General features: G+C 41.8%; 1 protein-coding gene across 2 annotated transcripts in view; it reads left to right on the top strand.

Annotated features, from left to right (window-relative positions):
- The window catches only part of DLGAP2 (DLG associated protein 2), a 164,929-nt gene that overhangs the window by 5,447 nt on the left and 137,193 nt on the right, over positions 1 to 22,289 (top strand). For both annotated transcript variants that reach the window (XM_048497715.1, XM_048497706.1), the window contains exon 2: positions 6,866 to 6,931. In XM_048497715.1, the coding sequence (XP_048353672.1) occupies positions 6,866 to 6,931 (66 nt within the window). The remainder of the gene's footprint in view (positions 1 to 6,865; positions 6,932 to 22,289) is intronic.

Raw genomic sequence — 22,289 nt, 5'->3', positions numbered from 1 at the left:
ACTTCCTGGCCACGGCCTCACAGCCTGGAAAACCCACAACAGCATTAAACTGGGTTTGTTTGTTTATTTATTTGATTTCTAAACCAAATTGCTTCATCAGATAACAGAAAACACTGCAATTATGGAGTGGGACATCGTTTTTATAGGTGATGCCTTCCAGATCAGATGCACCAGCAATTTTTCATATGTCAAACCATTCTACTTATCACCAGAATGGTCAATACAACATGGGCCTAATGGCTCTGATGAAGGTATTTCTGAATGCCCAAAAGCCTTGTACCTCCTCGTATGTCAGAAAGTAGAAATAGTTCTATTTTCCATCTCTCTGTAGACATAAAACTCCCTCCCCTGTCACTTCAGTTATTGAATGCCAACTCCATTTACATTCTCCAGAGCTGGAACGCACTTCTCTGAGGGGACATCTGACTGGCATTTCAGCTACAGGACTGTACCTGGAAGTAATACAGAGATCCTTCAAGGGCCTCACCAGATTTTATTCATCCATCTCCATCATTAGACATCCAAGTTGTCTTTTTTCAACTGACAAAGAGCGGTGGTTTAAGCTCATGGCCACCAGCAACCTTTTTCTACTGTCTCTGAAGGTGACTGTGTGATCTTCTAGGTCAGGCCCAGTGAACTGTGCATTCTGTGTTTTGTCCATCCAACCTTGCACCTGCACATAGGCCAGGCTGACTAGATACTTCTTTCCAGGGCTGGTGAGATCATTCCTACACTTACCTGTTGTCCAAAGGCTTGGCAGGGAATCTGAAAAGCAATGACCAAACCATCACACATGCAGGTGTCTCTTTGAACTGGAGTTTGTTTACTCTATGCAAGCCAAGATTCTAAACTTTAATTCAACCGAATGTTAGTATCCTGGCTTGAGAAAAAGGGTTTTACTTGAGATCCAGGTGTTGGTAGGGAAGTGACAGCTGGCTGCAAGGGTCACATAGGCACAGCAACGAACAGTTTTTTTGTACCCAATCAGTTTCATTGTGGTTTTTTGTGATGTCTTAATTCTGTCATCACATTTACCAAAGCTACCCATGGATTTTCTTTCACCATGCCACTCTTTCTAATACTCTAATAATTGTTGGGGACTTGAGTGAGAGCCTGAAACCAGGTTTTGGATCTTGCCTTAATGAACTAATGATCATTAAGTGCCCTTTGTGAGACCCCGGGTGCGAAAATAATAGAAACTGTAGATTTGCTCTAAAGTCTTTATTTCGAAGCGAAAGGTAAACATCCGCAAAGACGATTCTGGGGATTCCATGCAAACTACTACCTATATCCCCCAGAGCTCCCCGCCCCCTTGTCACCAAACGGTTCACTCTATTCCCACTACAAAGCACTACAGGGCTGGGAACATTTCACATAAGATAAGAACGGCTCTTCTGGGCTCCCAAGGCCGCAGGCAAAAGAGAGTGGGATAACCGAATACCTGCAGAGAAGAAAGCTACACAGTTCCCTTTGCAAATACCTCCATCCCCAACTGCCAGGCACAGGCCTGACACCTTTTCAGACATTACGCCTTTGCTTACTGGAAGTGTGTTCTGCCTGTGATGAAAGATGAGGCCAGCAATTGCAACTAAGCTGGGTATTAAAGGGAACCTTCATATTAAAACCTCCGAAAGGCTTTTAGGAAGCAGCATAAGGGGAAGATCTTTGCCTCTGTGCCCATTTGTTAGCCCTTTAGACCAGCTGGTTGATCACTGTGAATCTCAGGATGTTTTACAAGATGAGCAACTGGTCTGATTTAACAAGGCTGTTCTTATGATGTTTCTAGTATGCTCAGCTGTGCGGAGGGGGCAGCACACATATTTGTTTGCAATAACAATTTCATTATATTGACATGAGAAATCCATTGGTCTGCTTGTGTGTAGTGAAACACAATACATGTGTTACCCCTACTCACACAACATAGTGACTGGGCCTATAGGGTATGGTCACATGTACATCATACGGGCTCCTGGTACACCTTGAGTTAATGTCTGAAAAGGGATTCTTTGTGCCAGACATCTATGCAGGAAGACCTTGTATTCCTTAAAGCAGAAAAAGGTCTACATAAATTATCCCCACACTTTTCTGTTTTTCTTTTTGAAATTATTACATATTTCTTATTTGGAAAGAATATTTCTAAATGTTTATTGTGAGGAGCTGATGCTTTCAAAAGCCTTACCATTATTGCCAGAGCAGTAATGGCACACATCCATCTACCTGCCGACACCTGGCAAGTCCCAGAATATAAGTGAATGGAAGTACATTTTTAATATACATGAGAAAAGCACTCTGGATTGATTGTGGAGCCAGTGCTCAGCTATGGTTGTGTCAGCACTGTAAAACATGAAGGAGAGTGTTCGGCTCATAAAATTAAATAGACAACTTTTCATTTTATTTTGTCAGTAATGAAAATGACTTATGGCAAGGAGAAAAGATACACTGACCAAGCAGAAAACACGCATGTCAGATGCAGGAGTAAAATACTCTGAATTGTGCGCTAGTCAACTTTCAGCCAAAGGGATCTGGTGCAAAAAGCTGGGAAAGCAACCCATCATTTTAGCTAACTATAAAATTTACAAAATGAATCTATTCACAGGTTGGCTCCCGTAGCAGGTGGTTTTAAAGGGCAAAAGGAAAAAAGTCAGTCTCATATTTCACTCCATACAAAGTGCTTGTGACAAACTTGGGGCTACCTCAGTGTGCATTTTGGGATTAGGTACAGTGCCCCAGCATAAAAATGAGTGGAGAAGCACTTTTGTGCATGAAACATCATGCAAAAGAAGCATCTGTTTTAAGGTATATACTTGTTCACATTAAAATAGCCTTTTTCATGGTTTGTTCCCATTTGTTTTTTATTATTGTCCCTCCCACAAGAAGAAGAAGAGTTTGGATTTATACCCTGCTTTTTTCTTCTGGAAGGAGTCTTAAAGTGGCTTACAAACACCTTCCCTTCCTCTCCCCATAACAGACATCTTGTGAGATAGGTGGGCCCGAGAGAGTTCTGAAACAACTGTGACTAGCCCAAGGTCAACCAGCAGCCTTCATGTGTAGGAGTGAGGAAACAAATCCAGTTCACCTGATAAGTCTGCCACACATATGGCGGAGTGGGGAATCTAACCTGGGTCGAATCCCCACTACCGTCTTAGCCAGGTTTCAGAACACAAACTAACCAGGTTTGAGGGACGACCTCCCCGGTGGAATCCCCACTACCGTCTTAGCCAGGTTTCAGAACACAAACGACCTCAAACCTGGTTAGTTTGTGTTCTGAAACCTGGCTAAGACGGTAGTGAGGATTCGACCGGGGAGGCCGTCCCTCAAACTTGGTTAGTTTGTGTTCTGAAACCTGGCTAAGACAGTAGTGGGGAATCTAACCTGGTTCTCTAGATTAGAGTCCACTGCTCTTAACATGTGTGAGGTAGGCCACTGTCTTAATCCTTTGAGGTAGGCCTCCTCATTTTATTGAGTCTGGAAAATAGTGTCTTCTCCTGGCCTGTGAAATAGTGAACTCCTTTCTTATCTCCGTTTTTGAGAACAAAGTTACCTTTCTATTTAAATTCCTTGTCATACATTTTAGTTGGCTACCATTTCAATTTCTTTTAAAAGACTTCAGTTTATGAAGCCAAATGAGAGGCTCCAATGCTCAGTTTTAAAATGTAGACAATGAGCCATCTCCATGGCAACTGCCTGATTTATGTTTGTGTTTAATTAGAGTTGTCCATTACTTCTCCAAATAGAATTTAATTTCAATACATGTGCCTGTCACGTTTTAAAAGATTCATTATATCTAATCTGCAAGTGGAGTGACTGGATTTCTAGTAGGCTGCATATTATATGCAAAGTATATTTAACTGTTTCAAACAGGAACAGCAACTGTTCTTTTTTCCAAAAAAAAATTGTGAAAGGTGCCAGTACTGCCTTCCACAAAGTCTGCAATACGTTTCCAATTGTTATGATCTAAATCATGTTAGCTGACCTTCAGGGTATATCAGAACCAGAAGGGGAAATTTGGTTTGTTTAAAATTGGTAAACTTCCACTAAACCAGAAGCAAAAGTTGTAATTTAAATAAACACGCTATGGCATATTCATTATCGATGAAAAATACGTACATTGGAATAAATCTTTAGGAAGTTCTCTTATACAAGTCCCACTGCTATCAAGAAGAGACTTTTTGATAGAGAGTTTCAACAGATGCTAGAGGAAGCTAATAAAACCTGTTCCCCGATCTCTCTGGGAATACCTGTGGATAGATTAATTGTAGCCCAGTACCTTTATCTCCTGGTTGAGGCCCGGTGGCGTAGAGCAATCACCTTAGCTAGGTGTAATGCCCTGCCTTCCTCCTTTAGCCTTGGTCGCCACCTTGGAATTCCACATAAAGAAAGGAATTGCCCATGTGGCATGGGTTCTGTGGAAACAGTATCTCATATGCTGTTGGATTGTCCTTTTTATGAGATAGGTAGGAAGAAGCACATAATCCCCTTCCTGCATGGAAGTGAAGGCATTACAGATAAACAGAAGGTTATATATCTTTTAAACAGCCACAACTAAAAGCTGTTGGAAGCAGTGGCTAAATTTTTTTAATGGTGTTATTTTAACTTGTCAGAAGTTGTAAAGACTGTTATTATCTTGCAATGTAAATGTAAAATTATTTATATGCCATTAAAGGTATACGAAATCGAAATCGAAGTCCCACTGAAAAGGCAGGGGTCTGTAAAAGAAATTAGGCAATGTAAATGGAGGGTCAGTATAGAATCTTGAGCACCTGAAGTACGTGGGACTGATAACGGATTGAATCCTACTGAAGAAATGAATATTAGAGTTAGCTCTCACAGATAAGTAAGTCGGAATTTAAGCTGAGGATCAATTCATTAGCTGAACTCTGGACATGGGAGAAATACAGTTTTTAAACTCTCATGACACAGAAAGGGGGTTTCAGAAACTGAGATGACACAGAAAGGTGCTTCAGGAACTGAGATACAGTTTAGATACACTTCCTCACTGTAGTCCTGAGAAGATTCAATAGGATCAAAGCTTTATTTTACTGTAACATCTTCTTATGAAAAAGCGGATTGATTGAGTTTGGGTATCTTACAGAGCGATTTCAAAAAGCAGGTAATCTTGCTATAGGTGTCCTCTCAGTCCTGAGAAGATTCAATAGGATCAAAGCTTTATTTTACTGTAACATCTTCTTATGAAAAAGCGGATTGATTGAGTTTGGGTATCTTACAGAGCGATTTCAAAAAGCAGGTAATCTTGCTATAGGTGTCCTCTCAGTTCTGTGAATTGCAAGAGCTTTGATTATTTCTTTCCATGAAGTTTCATGTTTTGAACAAAGAATGCTCTGAATAATTAACACTCTTTGAAGAGAAGAAGCAGACTTTAGGAATCTAAGATGAACTAGGAGAAAAACCAACTAGCATATCCCCCTGCTAGCATTGTTATAGCAATGGTAATTTCTTTTCAAAAACTGACTTTTTAAGATAGAGCCATTTATTCCTCTTTCTTTCTTTTTTTTAAAAAAGGGGTTTCTATTTGATTGCTCTTTGTGACTTCAACCCTTGAAGTTTTTTGTTACACTCCAGAGAGTGGTGTCTGCACAGGGAGATTCTAAAATATTTGCACAACTTCCCTTTCTGCTCCTTTTCTCTTCAGTCCTTTTGATCAAAACAAAATTGATTAGAAGCAGACTCCAAATTCCTAGAAAGAGGGAAAGAAATGGACTGTTGGATTTTAGTGAGATATTTTAGTGAGGTGTTGGGGTCAGCATACACTGTTCAGAATGTATGTGTCCCCTGTAGAAAGTACAGGAAAACTTTTTTTGGGGGGGGTGCCAAGTCACATCTGTCTTATGACAACCCTGGTACAGTTTTCTAGTCAAGGGACATTCAGAGGTGGTTTACCAATACTAGCCTCCAGATTAGCAAACCTGGAGATTAAGTTTAATGGTATACTGAGAAAATAGAAATCCAATTAGGTGATTTTGCCTAGTACTTGGAAACTCGGTTTGACAAAGGTCTGTTAGATAGCTTATTATCTTAGTTGCTGGAAAACAATTCCAAGCTTGACTGAGCCTGAATTTCATGGAATCAATTTTGCTAATTCTAGTCCTAGAGAATGATGGAGTCTTTTATGTTGCAATAGTGTCAGGAGGAAGTCAAAGTGTGCTTTGAAATTGAAATGATTTCCCACTGATTTCTTAATTTTGATGTGTTTGGCAAATTTTTTATCCATTCTTTCTTTTGTGTTGATACTGACCTGTCTTATATGAACAGACAAAACATATTATTAACAAGAGATAGCTTATATTACACTGGAAAAAGTGAAAGTTGTAGAATTTCTAATTTTATTGGGTCCTATAATAGAGTTAGCTGCTTGGAGTTGGGGCAGGAATTGGTTAATTGGCTATAACTGATTTTGGGACTGTTTCCTTTTTTTTCAGAATAAATGAAAAAAATCTAACTCAATCTATAGAACTACCAAGCAAAAAGAATTGTAATGCTATTAAAAAGAATTGTAATACCCCCTTTGGGGGTAGGGTGGTCTACTAAATCGAAATAATAATAATAATAATAATAATAATAATAATAATAATAATAATAATAATAATAATAATAATAATATACAAATTTTCTAATTCAGTGAATGGAAACTGGCAAAATAAATGCTAGAAAAAGAGTTTTAGGAAAGCATCTGAAGGGTGTTGGAGGGTGCTGGAGTAGAAGAGTCAACAGGTGCAAAATATTCAGATATATTAAAATGATTTGCCTGGCACATACAGTCCTTGTAAGAAATATTGAGTTTTGTTGTCAGAATTTATCCAGGATCCTATTAATATTTGTGTTGTGTACTTTGTTCCTTTCTTTTCAGAGGAAGAAGGCGGAGACCTCCTCAAATCGGGGATCAGTTTTCCAGGGACGCCAGAGGAGGAGCTAGGTACAATTGTTTTTTCTAACATTAAAAAGCCTGATTCCAAATAACTATTAGGCCATTTCTGCACGGCCCAAAACCAGCACCCTAGAAACAGTAAACACATTGTCCCTAGGGCGCTATTCGCACAACTGCCTTTGCTGCAGCAACAGCGCCATGCTCACACACACACACACACACACACACACACACACACACACACACACACACACACACACACCACGGCGCGAAAACTCTTCTATGCTTTTCTCTTCATTCATACCAGACCCAAAAACAATTAGTTCTATGTGAATGCATTCATATGCATATAGAATGGACTGGGAGGGCTGTGTATACTCTAGTCATGGCTTTTCACCCAAATAAATGAAGCAGTTCTGCATGGACAGACTGTACAATTTGTTAAGAGGGTCGCTACTAGTGGTGAGATTCAGCAGGTTTGCACCCCTTCGGAAGAACCGGTTGTTAAAATGGTTCTGGTAAACAATCAGTTGTTAAATTATTTGAATCCCACCACTAGAACCAATTGTTAAATTTTTTAAATCCCACCACTGGTCACTACTAGTATTATATAACCGTACAACTTTAGAATTCAATCAAAAATCAAGAACTTTTTAATAAATCAAGTTCTTCCATATATCATGACTTTGCTACTCAGATTTATTCCCCAGTGCCCATTTTAGTACATGTGCATAACATGGAATCCTACCGTCAGGGTTTATATGTGTGTGTTTATGCATGGTGCTTACAGCTTCTTTCACAGCCATTTGTCGTTGGTAAAGTGGTCCTTATGCTACGAAGTGATGCAACTCTACTGAATCAGTGTTGATAATTTGGAGCATAATAGACAGATTAAATGTGTGTCGTGTCCATAGGGTTGCTAGTCTAGAATGGGCCCTTGAGATCTCCCAGAATTAGAGCTGATCTCCAGGTTACAGAGGTTAGTTCTCCTGGAGAAACTGGTTGCTCCGAAGGGTGAAGTCCTTTGGCATTATGCACTGCTGAGGTTGCTCTGCTTTCTGAATGTCACCCTCCCCGGGTTCCACCTCCAAATCCCTAGGAATTTCCTAATGAAGCATTGGCAGCCCTAAGTATCCTCTGCAGTATTATAAAGATAGTCACCGTTTGTCAGTTACATGCATGTGTGTGATGTAACGTAGCATTTCTGTGAGTTAGTTGCTTTCACTTTAAAGTGGGGTAAAAGAAAGAACCATGGCAAAATGTCTACAGGATCTTAGGACACAATCATTTTCATTGCAGGCACAAGCCCTTCTTCAAGAAAACGTTGTAATACTTTTTGAGTGTGTGGCAGAGATAATAGATAAAAAAAAATTGGTCTTTCCTCCACAGCACACCATACCAGCATTAAATCTTGCTTTACTTTCTCATACCTTATGTACACTGGGCAAAAATATTCTTGGGTGGAGATCACTGCCAGGGCAATGAATACCTCTGGCAATGATTCTTCCAGTTGGCTGGTTGTCTGTCACCAACAGGGGCAGAAGGGTCTCTGACTGATTTGTTCAGACCCTAAGGGTAACTGGTTGTCATTAGATGAACTCTTCTGATTCTTGCTATTGGCTGACCTGCTCTGATCTGGGAAAAGAATCTAACAAAGCAGCATTGGGGGGAAACCAGGGAAAACAAGGCTAAAACAGAGGCATGGGCCTGAATGATAGAAAAACTGCAAGAAAATGTAGGATTGGTCAGGAACTGGAGAGGAGAGCAGTCACATATTGATTTGATATGGCTAGCCAGATTTTGGCCGCAAGCCTAACAGTACATCCTAAACAGAGTTACACGCTTCTATGTCCATTGAAGTCAAAGTTTAGGATTGCACTATAAGACTGTCTTTTATCTAAATTTGGTTTCTATTTAAGTGTTCTTGTGTGTTCATTTTTTTCACTGAAATTTTTTTGATAAAAACTGCTTAATTTTGGCTGGGTTATAGATCAAGCTAAGTGAGAAATGATTTTATTTCAAGAATGTTCTCCATTCTTTTCTCAGTAAGCAAGTAAGAGAAGTTAGTAGGTCAGACATCAAAGTTTCTTATAATTAGTCCTTATAGCAGTTTGTTATAAGGTTAGATGGCAGTCTAGTACAAGGTGAAGTGTGCTTAACCATCACTGAAATAAACAAGATAGGCAGTCCAGTCCAGAGAGGTGGGGGGGGGGGGTAGAGTGGCAGCCAGAGAATGAAGTGGAGTGGCCCCTAAAGAGGCAATAAGTTGAACAGGCATTGTGGGAGATCTTTTTCTCTCCCAGAAAAGCCCATAGACACATATGACTCACCCCACACTTTTGGGTGGTGTAAGTCTTTGCCACTGAAGAGGCTTTCCCAGTATGAAACTCCTTTCCTTACTCAGCTCCACCCCTGGAAACTCTGGCACAGCTCCTTGCTATGCAGAAACAACAGTGTGGGGGTGAACGTCAGGGTACCAGCGTTGTAGAGCTGTGCAGCATCCCTGCACCTGCCTAAGTGCCCCTAAGCCAGAGTCCATATGCCTTGGCATGGTGCTAGTGTCACTGACACTGGCATAAGGATCACACTGCATTCAATGCCGCTTCGCCCTCTTTTTTGGCTTGCAGCCCAAGGATTCTTAATGTGGTTGTAGATTCTGTACCAGATGTTTCCCCATGCTCTTTTACAACTAACTGTAATATTAGCATGGATCTTAAGACCTACAGGCAGAGTTCTACAAGCAGAACAGGGCTTTGTCATCTCTTTCTTCCTGCTTCAGCCCTTGGTGAACTGAAGCGTGTGCCTGTAATTAGTGGGCCCTCTGGAACAGTGTTGTGTTGGGTCATCATTTTGACTAGGTTGGGCCTTGCAGGGCCAGAATACGACTTTTGGATTTTGGACTTTGAAACTCTACCTGGACTGATTTCCCCTCAGATCTGACCAGACCTAGATCAGAGGACTAAAGGCAAGTATCCTACATTAGCTATTTAATTTTATTATTGTCTTCCCGAGTTTTCTGCTGCTCTTATATTTTAGCCTTCACATTTCCTATTCAGTGGCATTATTTGGGTTTGGGGGCTTGAAATAACGAGTACCTTGGTCTATTTTGGCTACAGCTACCAATGTAATTGTTTTTGGAATACGCCTTGCAAGTGACCTGCCTTGCAGGGTTCATCTCTTGACTAACACCATGTAGGGTTGGAGACTTGGTCCCTTGATTTCTTAGCTGAGGGTCAGTTAGAGGGGCTGGGGGTGGCTTGTTACTCTGGGCAGTGAGGCTTCACTCCCCAGTCTTGTGTGGTCTGCTTTTTTTTTGGGGGGGGGGGTGTTTTATCAATCAGTACTCTTGACATAGTAGGCACACCTTAAAACACACACAAAATTGGCAATATTGGGTGGAAGCTTTGGAATTTCAGGATCCGTTTTAGTTCATCACACAGTTGTGAAGTGTTAAATGTAAACCATGCTTGCTTCTAAATGGTAGCAATTATCCAGTCAGGAGCTTAATAAGTAGAGGGAGCATTTTCATTTCCATGAATAACAGGTGATAATTTAGTAGCAAATTCACTCATGGACTCACGACTTGATAGGTTTACAGGCTAACTGCAGCAGCCATTTGAATATAATCACAGAATAGGTTTTTAGTCAGTGATGGTATAATAATCACTCTCTCCTTCCTCCAGTAATTCCTTGGAACTTGGAGGATGCTAATACACAACATGACATAGTATAATGCAGTGAGGAAGGGAAAGGGTTGGACCGAATTACAGTCTTTCCCTTGCTTTGCGGGGGAGGTAGAAAACAGGAAGATGGGAAAGATCCACCTCTGCAAACTGCATGTATTGACAGGACATAGGATCCTGTCTGAAGCTTGTCAGCTCTGCTGACATTGAGCCTCTAGAGAAGTTAAGCTGAACAGTTATCTGCTCAGTGATTGAGCTTCTCCCGTTCAACTCACAGATAGTGATGCTTATGTTAGAAAATAAGATGATATCCTGTGCTTATGGCAAAGCTGTTAGGGTTATCTGTCCTGCTACATGGTTGGTACAATAAATAAATGCGGTTGGTTATCCATACAGTGCAACTGTAAACTGGACCTTATTGAACAACAGTTGATAAATTAGCTAGAAGATGGAAAAAATCAAGAAGAGAGCAAATAGGGAAACAATGGGAATCTATGTGTAACTATGGCCCCTTCCGCACACGCAAAATAATGCGTTTTCAAACCACTTTCACAACTGTTTGCAAGTGGATTTTGCCATTCCGCACAGCTTCAAAGAGCACTGAAAGCAGTTTGAAAGTGCATTATTCTCCATGTGCAGAATGAGCCTATGTGTGTATTTAATTAATTAATTAATTAATTAATTAATATTTATAACTGACATTAATAACAATATATTAAGCAATTATCAGCCCTTATAATAGAGCACTAAGAAAGAAGGCATGAAGTACTTTTATCATTACACAAGTGTGTGTGCGCACACTGGGGTTTTTTAAATCCAGTCAGGTCATTTCTGACTTACAGCGACCCTAACAATTGATTACCTCCAAAATATCCTATCATTAACAGCCTTGCTTAGTTCTTGAAAATGGAGGATCTGACTTCCTTTATAGAGTCAATCCATCTCATGTTCCACTTTTCCAGCTTGCCTTCAACTTTTCCTAACATTATGTCCTTTTCCAGCGATTCTTGTATTACGATAATGTGACCTAAATATGACAGCCTCAGTTTAATCATTGTAGCTTCTATGGAGAGTTGATGCTTTATTGGATGTAGAACCCATTGGTCCTTTCTGCACAGGATGAATAAAACAGCATTAAAAGAAGCATTTTGAGGAGGAAGTTCACACAGGTTTTTCCCCCAAACGTCCTCAGAATGTTTTATTTGTGCTCAGGGTATCTTATTTAAAAGTCGCTAACTTTTTTCCCACAAGTCTTCTTGAAGACATCTCCTGCTTGGCTTTGCAGAATGTAACCCAGGAGACGACTGATTTCTCCCACCCAATTTTGCACACACACCCTGTCTACCCCTTTCTAGTTTCGATTCTTCTCCTGTCTGCCATTTTAGGTGCATTCTCTGCCCATACTCCATCTTGTGAAGTTCTCTAAGCACTTTCGGAAATTTCAGAAGCACATTTTCTCTCCTGGCATCTAGGCTATCTACCATTGCCCTCACCGGTATACAGTTACACGTTCATAATTGCTTGCCCATTATATTAAAGCACCATTTCCCCTTTTTAAAAAAATTTGTCTGTTCAAAATTTAAAGCTACATAAAGGGGTAGCCATGACTGTGCATTTTTGACTGGATGGGGCTGATTCTCATGGTTATTTACATTGTGTTTTTATTGATTATACCATTAATTTCAGTTGTGGTAAGCTGTGGGGAATTTTTTGCATTATGAAAGCACTGAACTGTAGTGGAGAAAAGGAGTGAAGGAAAATGCTTGGGCCAATCAGGTCTGCTTTTGAAAGTCATCACCAGTAGGAATGCTTCTCTCATCTGAGGGCAGGAACAATAGCATGGCTGGGAAACTGTGCCTGGGACGGTCAGCCAATTTGTGGTGATTGCTTTTGGAAGATGTAAGGTGTGAGTGTTCTGAGTGACTAAGAAAGAGGGAGAGAGAGAAATGGGTAATGATAGTGGCTGGAATCCTCAGGGTTGAGGGGAGACCTGGAGGGAGATGAAGACCAGAGATCTCATTGATATGTGAGGGCAACAGCCCATTCAGAGAGCATTGGTGAAGAGCCCTGTGCAATATGCAAGCTTATAAAAAGGTGGCCAGGCATTGGCAGTGAGAGGTCACCAAAGAACAGCACAGGAATGGCACAGGAAAACCAAGGCTCTCCAGTATGAGTACAAGAGGGCTGTGTCACACAACTCCAGACCAGGGAATGACCCAGCTGAGTGCTCCTTCTTCCATGAGCTGCAATGGCTCCTCGGGGGACATGCAAGCTTCACTATGCCAAGGAGGGCAAGAAGCCTAAATCTCAGAGTGGAGATTGGTCTACATCCCTCTGTATGCGCCACTGGATCTGAGGAGCTCTTCTCCTACAATCTCTTCACCATGAACAAGGAGGACATTCACCCCCACAGCCTTTCAGATTTAGGTAAGGAGGATCATCTCTCCATTTCATTTCAATGTTGCATGATGAGGCTTCACAACACACAGGGAATGTTGTTCTTTTTATTTTCCCAGAAGCAGGTCCTTCAACTCATAAGTGGCTGCTGAGCCTGATGATGATGATTCCCCCACACTGAGGGTTGGGCTGATGAAGGGGCACAGGAAGGTATGCTATATTCTCTTGTGATGTCACATTTACTACTAAAACCTCCAATCAGCTGTGACACATTTATATAACACATTACCAGGGCTGCCAACCTCCAGCTGGGAGGCTGGAGATTTTTTTGGATCACAACTGATCTTCACCCCACAGAGATCAGTTCCCCTGTATGTTATTGCTCCTTCCTGGGGACCTTCCCTCTCCTCAAACTCAGGCTAGCCAAGACTAGTCAAGATATCCATGAACCCTCATTTTACCAAGGATCTGATGCTGCTCAACATATGCATTGATCCCTTCCCCACAAATCCCAGCCCCATTATTTTGGTGATGTGTTTATCTGTTATTCTTTTTATTCATGTGTGGTGATTTCATATGCTTGCCTGGTCAGGAGGCCTATCAGATGTCAAAGGGGAAAACTAAGGAGAACAGGAAGGGGGTGACACAACATCCAGGCAAGAAGAAGGGGCTGGTGAGTAGCACCTCCAAGGTACAGTTATATCCATGTGCAACTTTAGGTTCACCAGCAAGAGGGATTCAACCTTGCCACTGTGGCCTCCACATGAAAGCATTACTGGACCTTGCATTTGAAAAGGAGGGATTTCACAAACTCTGCGATTTTGGTGCCAATTGCAAATTTGAGTAACTTGCTCTGCATTTCTTTCCCCAACCTATATTAGCAAACAAAGGGGATATCATCAGGTACAGGATAGAGACCTGTATTTATTTAGGTGGAAGTTTTTCTTCAGTATATTGATTATTGAAGATCCCTGTAATGTCTCTTTTTCTGTCTTTTACTGAATCCTAAAACTATTTCAAACCCTACTAACAGTAGTATCATCTAGGCTACATTTCAGAAGTGTTTATTCAGCAGTATCATGGGTGAAATCAAGGTTTGCTACATCCACAGCTTTCAAAGACAAGTTGTCTCTTTATCCCAGCACTCTTATCTCTTATACAATTATTCTACACCAAATACAGGGCAACTAGATATCCTAAATCTTGTGGAACTGTCCCCTGTGCGCAGACTGGTTGTGGCTCGTTATCAGAGAAAGCTGGTCTTCTTGCTCACCTGTGTCGCCCGGCAACTATTGAGGCAGGCTGTGGAAGAGGTGGAGAGATCTGATCATCTCCAAGAACAAATATTTTTTGAAGAACAGAAAAAGGCATGAAGAGACCTCGGTGGATGAGAATCTCCAAACATGAAGCAAAATCAAGCCAGAGAAGAAGTCTGACTGCACAGGAAGGAAGTTTGAGAGGAAGGCAAACTCCACCGCGAGACATTTAAGCAGGCCATGGAAAGGAGCCATAACCTAATGTCAAAAACTGTGGAGGCCATGAAGACATTAACAGGATTTATGGTCCAGAATCTGTCAAAGCAGACCCCACAACAACAGTACCCTGCCCCTAACCCTGGACCTTCTGGACCATCCACTACATCCTATGTCCTACATCCTTCCTATGTCCTTCCTATGTCCTTCCTACATAGACACTTCCTATGTATTCCTGCCAATCCCACCAGCCAGGAAATACACAGGTTCCCCCTTGACAGACATTTCATTCAGATGTCATATGTGAAGCCCCTACATCCAATGTCCCTTGGTCCACACCCACAACGCAACAACAACCCAGTCATGTTCCCTCTCCACAAACCTCTCCTTGTCCATGTTCCTGCTGAACCCTCCACCTCCCATTTCCCTCAGAACATGCCAGCCGCCCCAGCCAGAGAAACAAAAGTGACAGAAAAAAACAGAAAAGAGGCCTTAACCTGGACAACCCCTCCTAGCAGTGGAAACATCGCCCTAAGTACAGTCAGGGAAAAACATGTTACAAAAGAAATGAAGCGACTGGACATGTGAGAAGTCAGGAACCAATCCTGCCCTCCCCCCTGCCCCATAACCCATCTGGCTCGTTTCAGCACCCTGAAGCTGTTGTGTTCTAATTTTTTGTGTTTCCAACTACTACTGTACTCATTGTTTATGGTTTAAAAATGGGTTTTTTGGTTAATATTTCCAGCTTGATGTGGTGAATGGGTGTAAATAGTTTACCTTGGAACCAAAAAGGGGTACAGCGCTTTGAAAATATAATTTATTGTATTCATTTAACTAGTTTAAACTGAATTGTTACATATTAAAGGAACATGTTAACTATTTATGGAGCAGAATTATTTAAACTACTTACAAACCAGACTTTTAAAATATAACGAACTGGAACAAAACTATTATTGATTCTCAAGCCTTTCAAGGTGCTGCTGTATTTCGTGGAACTTTTGCTCCGTGTGCTACTGCATCTCGTTTAACTTTTCCTCAGGGCACCTCCGATCTCTCTGCCTCCTCTTTACCCTTCTCGGGTGCTTGTTCATGTTGGTTACTGTCAGACAGAAAATAACATTGCTTCAGACATTAGATATCAGAATTGCTATGTTTCCAGCAGCTACTTGAACTTCCTGCAAATTTATAACTTACAGATCCCAAGGCCTTTCCTTTGAAAGTTTAGTGGCACCGTCGGCTGATCATTGCTCATAAATGAGGTCCCTGATTGTTCGTCCTCCTCCTCTGGTTGTCTGGGGCTTAACTGTGTGGGACAGCTGAGGGTCCTGAAAGATTGAAGAAGAACAGTAATATACAGAGAAACTGTGTTCATTCTGACATCTAGGACATCTGTGTTCATTCTGACATCTTAGACAAAACTGTGATGTATTTTGTGGGTGAAGACATAGTTGGGGGGAAACAGGGGAGAACGTCCCATGCCACAAGACAGATCCTGGCGTGCAAAGAAAACATTAATGTCCTCACATGACTGAGAATCTCCACAAAACGTATGAGCAGTGAACTGCCTTACCTGACTGACGCTCTTCTTCCAGCGTAGCCCCTTTTGGAGTATTCACCCTGACCTCTCCTTCCTCTGCAGGATCTGTGAAGAAAATTCATTCCAAATGTGAAGCAGTGGAAGATGTACATGCCATGACGACATTCAGTCTGTTATTTCTGGCCTTCATTGAAGCATGATATAGTTGACCCTTCTCTACCTTCTCTAAATGAGACACTGCAAAGTTCATCTGCTCTTAGAATTCTGCTGGGAATTGTTTATAAACTTGCTGAATAATTTTGACTGCTCAAGAACATTGCAGTCAAGGCAGTGGGATGCTTTCAAGGGCCTCTTCATAATCCCACAATGCAGACATGTGTTCAGAGACTGGAGCACACTCCTCCTCCTGTCCCTCCTGCTGTTGATGGGGCTCCTGCCCTCTTACTTTCCTTGCAAAAGGATGGGACAAGAGAAGATAGGAATATGAAGGTGAATATATGACAATGCAGAAAATTCAGTACTGCATCCATTAGAGTTATTTGCATGCATATCAGGCTGAAAGGTTGCTCATTAATTCCTGAACACAGATAAAGAGGGCATGCATAGGTGTCAAACTCGTGCCCTCCAGATGTTATGGACTACAGTTCCCATCATCCCCTGCCAGCATCACGCCCCACTGCTGCCAGCATCATGCTGGCAGGGGATGATGAGAACTGTAGTCCATAACATCTGGAGGGCCGCGAGTTTGACACCTGTGAAATACATGTTATTCACATTTTTTAAAAACCTGATGCTACGTGTCCCATTCTTGCACATATCAAAAATCTCCATTTAGGTCTCCCAGCTTCCATGGTGACAGAGAGCTAAGTGGTCATGTTCTGTGAAACAGATCAGGTCTCCCCTCCTCAAAAGCAGTGCTAACTGTGCCAACAGGACATCTAGGAGCATGCAATCCACCCACCTGCCAGACCAAAGTGCCAAACAGGCATAGAGCCAACTTATCGCCATGCCAACCACACTATCCGTCTGATTTCAACACACAAGTATTTCAGGATGAATATCACGCTCACCTCCCCCCAAATACCTGATTGGGATGTGGTAGTCATCCACTGCACCAACACAGTGTGGAAATTCCAATTGTCCAAAATCAGCCATCACCTGTGGATTATGAGAAAAGTAAGATTCGATGAACAGAAATACCATTGTGTTAAATTTCAGCATCGTTCCTCAAGCATACTTTTCTATCCCACGGAGCATACTGTTCTTGTATCACAGATCAAAGTTCAACATGACTGGAGCTGGCCAGAGAGAAGATATGTCACAAGCTTATGACTCAACTTTCATTTGTCTTATAAAGGATGTCTAGCCTCCTTCATTGCTGAAATTGAAGGAGAAGGACATATGTTTCTTCAAATAAAGAGGCTAGAAGGTTTTTTAAAAAAACAAACATGAAAAAGGTAATTCAGAGAATCTGATGCACAGATTAGATTGTAGTAATGGTGTATTGATATAATGATATTCAATTGCCAATTTAAAAAAAACACAAGTCTTCCATTGGGAGGAAATGCCCACCAATAGGGCCACAGAAATAGGTGCTGTGTGGACAAGACCAAAATAATCCAAACTTCCACATCCACACAGCACCCATCTGGCTTTTGCTGAAGTCTTTCACAAAACGTTGCAGCAAGTTCAGTTCAGGAAAGACAGGAGAAAAGATGGGGAAACCCCAGAAACCCCACCTTGATGCTGTAGGGAAGCAGGAAAACCAAACAGCCTTGAATAACCCATGTAGAAACAACCCCCAACACTCATCTTTAAATCCATTGGACTGGTGAGAACTACACCCATGATAGCTGGGCTGCAAAAATTAATTTCCTTTACCAGTTTGGAATCTGAGACCTAGATATCTATATTGGAGTGGTCTGTGCATCTTTTCTTAAACTAAACAGTCAAGCCTCTACTAACAGGAACTGTTGAAAAAGGTAAATAATGACAGGGCTATTCCTTCTATTCCAAAATGAATGTCATGCAAGGTGGAAAAGCTATGTTCTTATAAATCATCCAGTGTTTCCCCAGAGGTTCCAGAATAGCCTTTGTGAACAGACCATATAAGTTTTCTGTTTGGTTTGCACAAACACACACACACACCCATCTCAGAACACTTAAGCACAGTAATTGAACACCTGCTTTGTCTTTGTGGCTTTACTATGGGCAAATTCAAGCCCATTCGTTTTGGTTAATTTCCCACTTCTACTTTGCTGGTTCTTGTGGCACATGTTTAGTCCTAAATGTTGCATGCAGGTACCCACAGGTACCAAGCTGGGGAACCGTGCTCTATATACTTAAGGCTGAAAGGCTGATTTGGGGGTTGCAGACAGTAGACATCTGCTATTGTGCTTAAAACTGCTTCTGTACACATATCTCCATAGAAGGATGCTTGAATACTTTTATCCCATCCTGTCTTCTAGGAACTCATGGTAGCATATATGGCTCTCCAGTCCCAAGTTTCAAGTTTATCCTAACAAACCCCTATGAGGTAGGGTGGACTGGGAAAGAATTACTAGTAGGAATTGGAACCCAGATGTCTCAGATACTAATCTGACATTCGAATCATTAGAATCTCTTAGACAACAGGGTCAAAATAAACACAACAGAGAATCCACTCACCTCTGCCACATCTTCACCAAGACAGATGGTCTTGCTGAAGAGTTCTGTCTCAATTGCAAGGCAAACCTTGATGACCATTTCAGCCACTGTTTCGTGTCCAACCCCAAATTGTTCTTTGACCTCACAGTAAATGTTTGGGTTAGCCAGATACCACAAGGCAATGCCCATTTGCTTCTCCACTAGTACTACATGGTGCATGGAGATATCTTGACGCTGCAGATGTCCACTCAAGATTTCCATAATGTCCATGAAGGTGGAATTGATCATCCAAAAGTTGGCTATGTTCAGTTGTAACCCCACTTTGGCACTTTCTGTTTTGACCTTCATCACTAGTCATTTCAAGTCTTCCCTATTTTCTGCCCGTAATGTAGTGTTGTTGGCATATCTTGAATTGTTAACGTTCCTTCAACCAATTTTCTCTCCACTTTAATCTAAATCTAATCTAGCTTTCCTTGTGATATGTTCTGCATGCATATTGAAGAGATGGGAGATAAAATACTTCCTTGTCTGATACCTTTGCCAATTGGAAACCACTCGTTTTCTCCATATTCTGTCAAAACAGTAGCCTCTTGTCCAGTGTACAGGCTGCATACCAAAATAAACAGATGTTGAGGCACAACCACTTCTTTAAAAGCCAACCATAGCTATTCATGAACCACACAGTCAAAAGCTTTGCTGTAATCCAGTGTTTTCCAACCTTTTCGACGTACGGTACCCTTGACCTCACTCTTCATATCTCACGGTACCCCTGCCATCCTCCCCCCCCACCTTCCCCTCCCAGTTCCCCTGCTTGCCACCCCCCACCTTCCCCTCCCAGGTTGAAGGGAAGCACGGGGGTGGGGGTGAGTGGGAAGTGGCTGCTGACCCTGTGGCAGGTCCTGCCCCCTGGGCCAGCTCCATATCCTTGCTGGTGCCGGCGGGAGACACTGCAAAAGTGAGGGGGGCCAGTAGCATTGCCATGGTAACCCTGGGACATGCTCACGGAACCTCAGGGTACCACGGAACCCTGGTTGGAAATTGCTGTGTAATCTATGGAACATGCACTCATTTTTTTGTGTAATTCTCTCATATTCTCCAGTAATCAGCGTAAATTTGCAAAATGACTTCTAGTGCTTTTTCCTTTTCTGAATCCAGCTTGAATATCTATCATTTCTCATTTCATATATGGTCACAGTCTTCGGTGTAAGATTTTGAACATCACTTTACTTGTGTGAGAACTTAATGCAATGATATGATAATTGCTGCAAACTTTGACATCTTTGTTTAAAACGTAGATTGAGTCTGTGGGCTGTTCTCTTGTTTTCCATATTAGTTGACATATCAGTTACTCAGATATTTTATCATAATTTAAATTTCTTTAAAAAGAGAAACCATCTTCCATGGCACTTAGCATTCAGATAAAATATCACTGTATCCAATTTTCCAAAAGTTGAAGGTCTAGTTATCAGAAGTTAAATTTCTATTTGGAATGTTGTTCTTTTGATTCTGTGTTCTTGTGTTTGTTGGGAGAATGACTGAATCTCCCAATATGATGCCTCTGTGCTCTCTAAATAGGAGCATATATCACATTGGAGGATGTTGGAGAGTATATTAAAAACTCTTTACATTTCTCTTAACACTAAAGATATACTCCCATTTTAAATTGGAATTAGCAAATACAGAGCTGAGCTAGTATATGCAGAGCTAACTGATCTTGACTGCTTCTTGTTGTTTGAGGAATCTTTAGTTCTATCAATTGAATCTAAAGACTGCTGATTTAAAAAATCTTCACATACTTCTTGCTTAAGTTCTTGGCTCCAGAACTTAGGCCATGAGCCAACACAACCATTTTCATATCTTCAGGGATTTTCATTTGTCATGAGTTTTCTCCTTTCTCTTTTAAGCATCTTCCCTTCATAATGCTTTATTGAAAGCAGCTTTTGAAGAATTATGTGTGGGCTGCTGTAGTGGAAGATAAGCAGGAAAGAAAACTCTAAATGTACACAGGATCCTGGAACACAAACTGTTTCAGATCATATCTTTCAGCTGGAGCTCTACATAGACTTACCAATGAGGTTCCATATATCCCTCTCCCACTGGCGTAATGCCCATTGGGCAAGGTGGGCAGCTGCCCAGGGCATCACCTTGTGGGGGGCATCAAAATGCTGGGTTCGTTTTTGGGTATTTTCATGGTTTTCCATTTGTGGCCTGCAGGGGGCGCAGCTTTTAGGCTAGCGGCACCAAATTATCATCAGGAGACTGTCCTTATGCTACCCCCCAAGTTTGGTGAGGTTTGGTTCAGGGAGTCCAAAGTTATGGACTTCCAAAGGGGGTGCCCCTATCCCCCATTGTTTCCAATGGGAGCTAATAGGAGATGGGGGCTACAGTTTTGAGGGTCCATAACTTTGGCCCCCATGAACCAAACTGCACCAAACTCGGGGGGTATCATTAGGACAGTCTCCTGATGAGACCCTGAAAGTTTTGAGACTGTGCCTTCAGAAATGTCCCCCCCCCCCGCCTGCAACCCCCATTGACAGCAATGCAGAAAACTCAATGCAGAACAAAGATTCTTGGGCAAATTTCTAGGATGTTCCTGCAGGGGGTGCATTTTTGGATGTATTGGCACCAAAATTTCAGGGAATCATCTGGAGATGATGGCACCTCCCAAGTTTGGTGCAGTTTGGTTCGGGGGGCCAAAGTTATGGATCCTCAAAACTGTAGCCCCCGTCTCCTATTAGCTCCCATTGGAAACAATGGGGGATGGGGGCACCCCCTTTGGGAGTCCATAACTTTGGACTCCTCGAACCAAACCTCACCAAACTTGGGGAGTAGCATAAGGACAGTCTCCTGATGATATGCTGAAATTTTGGTGCTGATATGTCTAAAAACTTCACCCCCTGTAGGCACCAATGTCCTGGTGCAAAAATTTTTTTTGTCATGGTGGAGTGGCCGCTCATTGGGGGGGGGGGGGCATCCAACTCAGGTTTTGCCCAGGGCTACAGTTTGCCCAGGGCTGCCTCATTACGCCCCTGCTCTCTCCTCATAATTTACAGAAGCTCTCTGCATATCTTATAACATAAACGTAACAATATATTTCTTTTATATCATTCATCCTTATTTATTTATTTTCACACTTTTCTTTATACCCTGCTTTCCCCCCCAATGGGGACCATTTTATCCTTGCCACAACCCTCTGACAAAGGTTAGGATGGCAGTGTATGATTGGCAATAGGTTGCCCAGCAAGTTTCCATGGCAAAGTGGGGATTCAGATCTGCATGTTTTAATCCAAAATTCTTAACGACTGCATCAGATTGGCTCTCAAGCATTTGGTTTGATACATGCAGCAACTGTTTTATCAAGCAAATCTGCTTAGGTTGGGGCTAACTTTCAGTGGGTGCTTTGAAACCATTCAAATCAACCCCCCCCCACACACACACAAAATGAGTTAAAATACATACAAAACATATAAATAGCAATTAAAACATTGGTTGGGGGTAATCACTGAGGTAAAGCCAAACAGAACAAAACCTTGACCTGTGTGCAGCAGCCAACAGCCACCCCAGCTCAATGACCCTTACTCCAAGCCAGTTAAGGAAAGAGTCCTGGCCCTATTGACCCTTTGGGAGCTGGGTCAAAACAAGCCAGGGGGCTACTTTTGCAGGCTCTATTT

The sequence above is a fragment of the Sphaerodactylus townsendi genome, linkage group LG01 (genome assembly GCF_021028975.2).
Source record: "Sphaerodactylus townsendi isolate TG3544 linkage group LG01, MPM_Stown_v2.3, whole genome shotgun sequence".
Lineage (NCBI taxonomy): Eukaryota > Metazoa > Chordata > Lepidosauria > Squamata > Sphaerodactylidae > Sphaerodactylus > Sphaerodactylus townsendi.
Note: the sequence above shows the minus strand (reverse complement) of the source record. Positions and strands in the feature narration are given on the sequence as shown.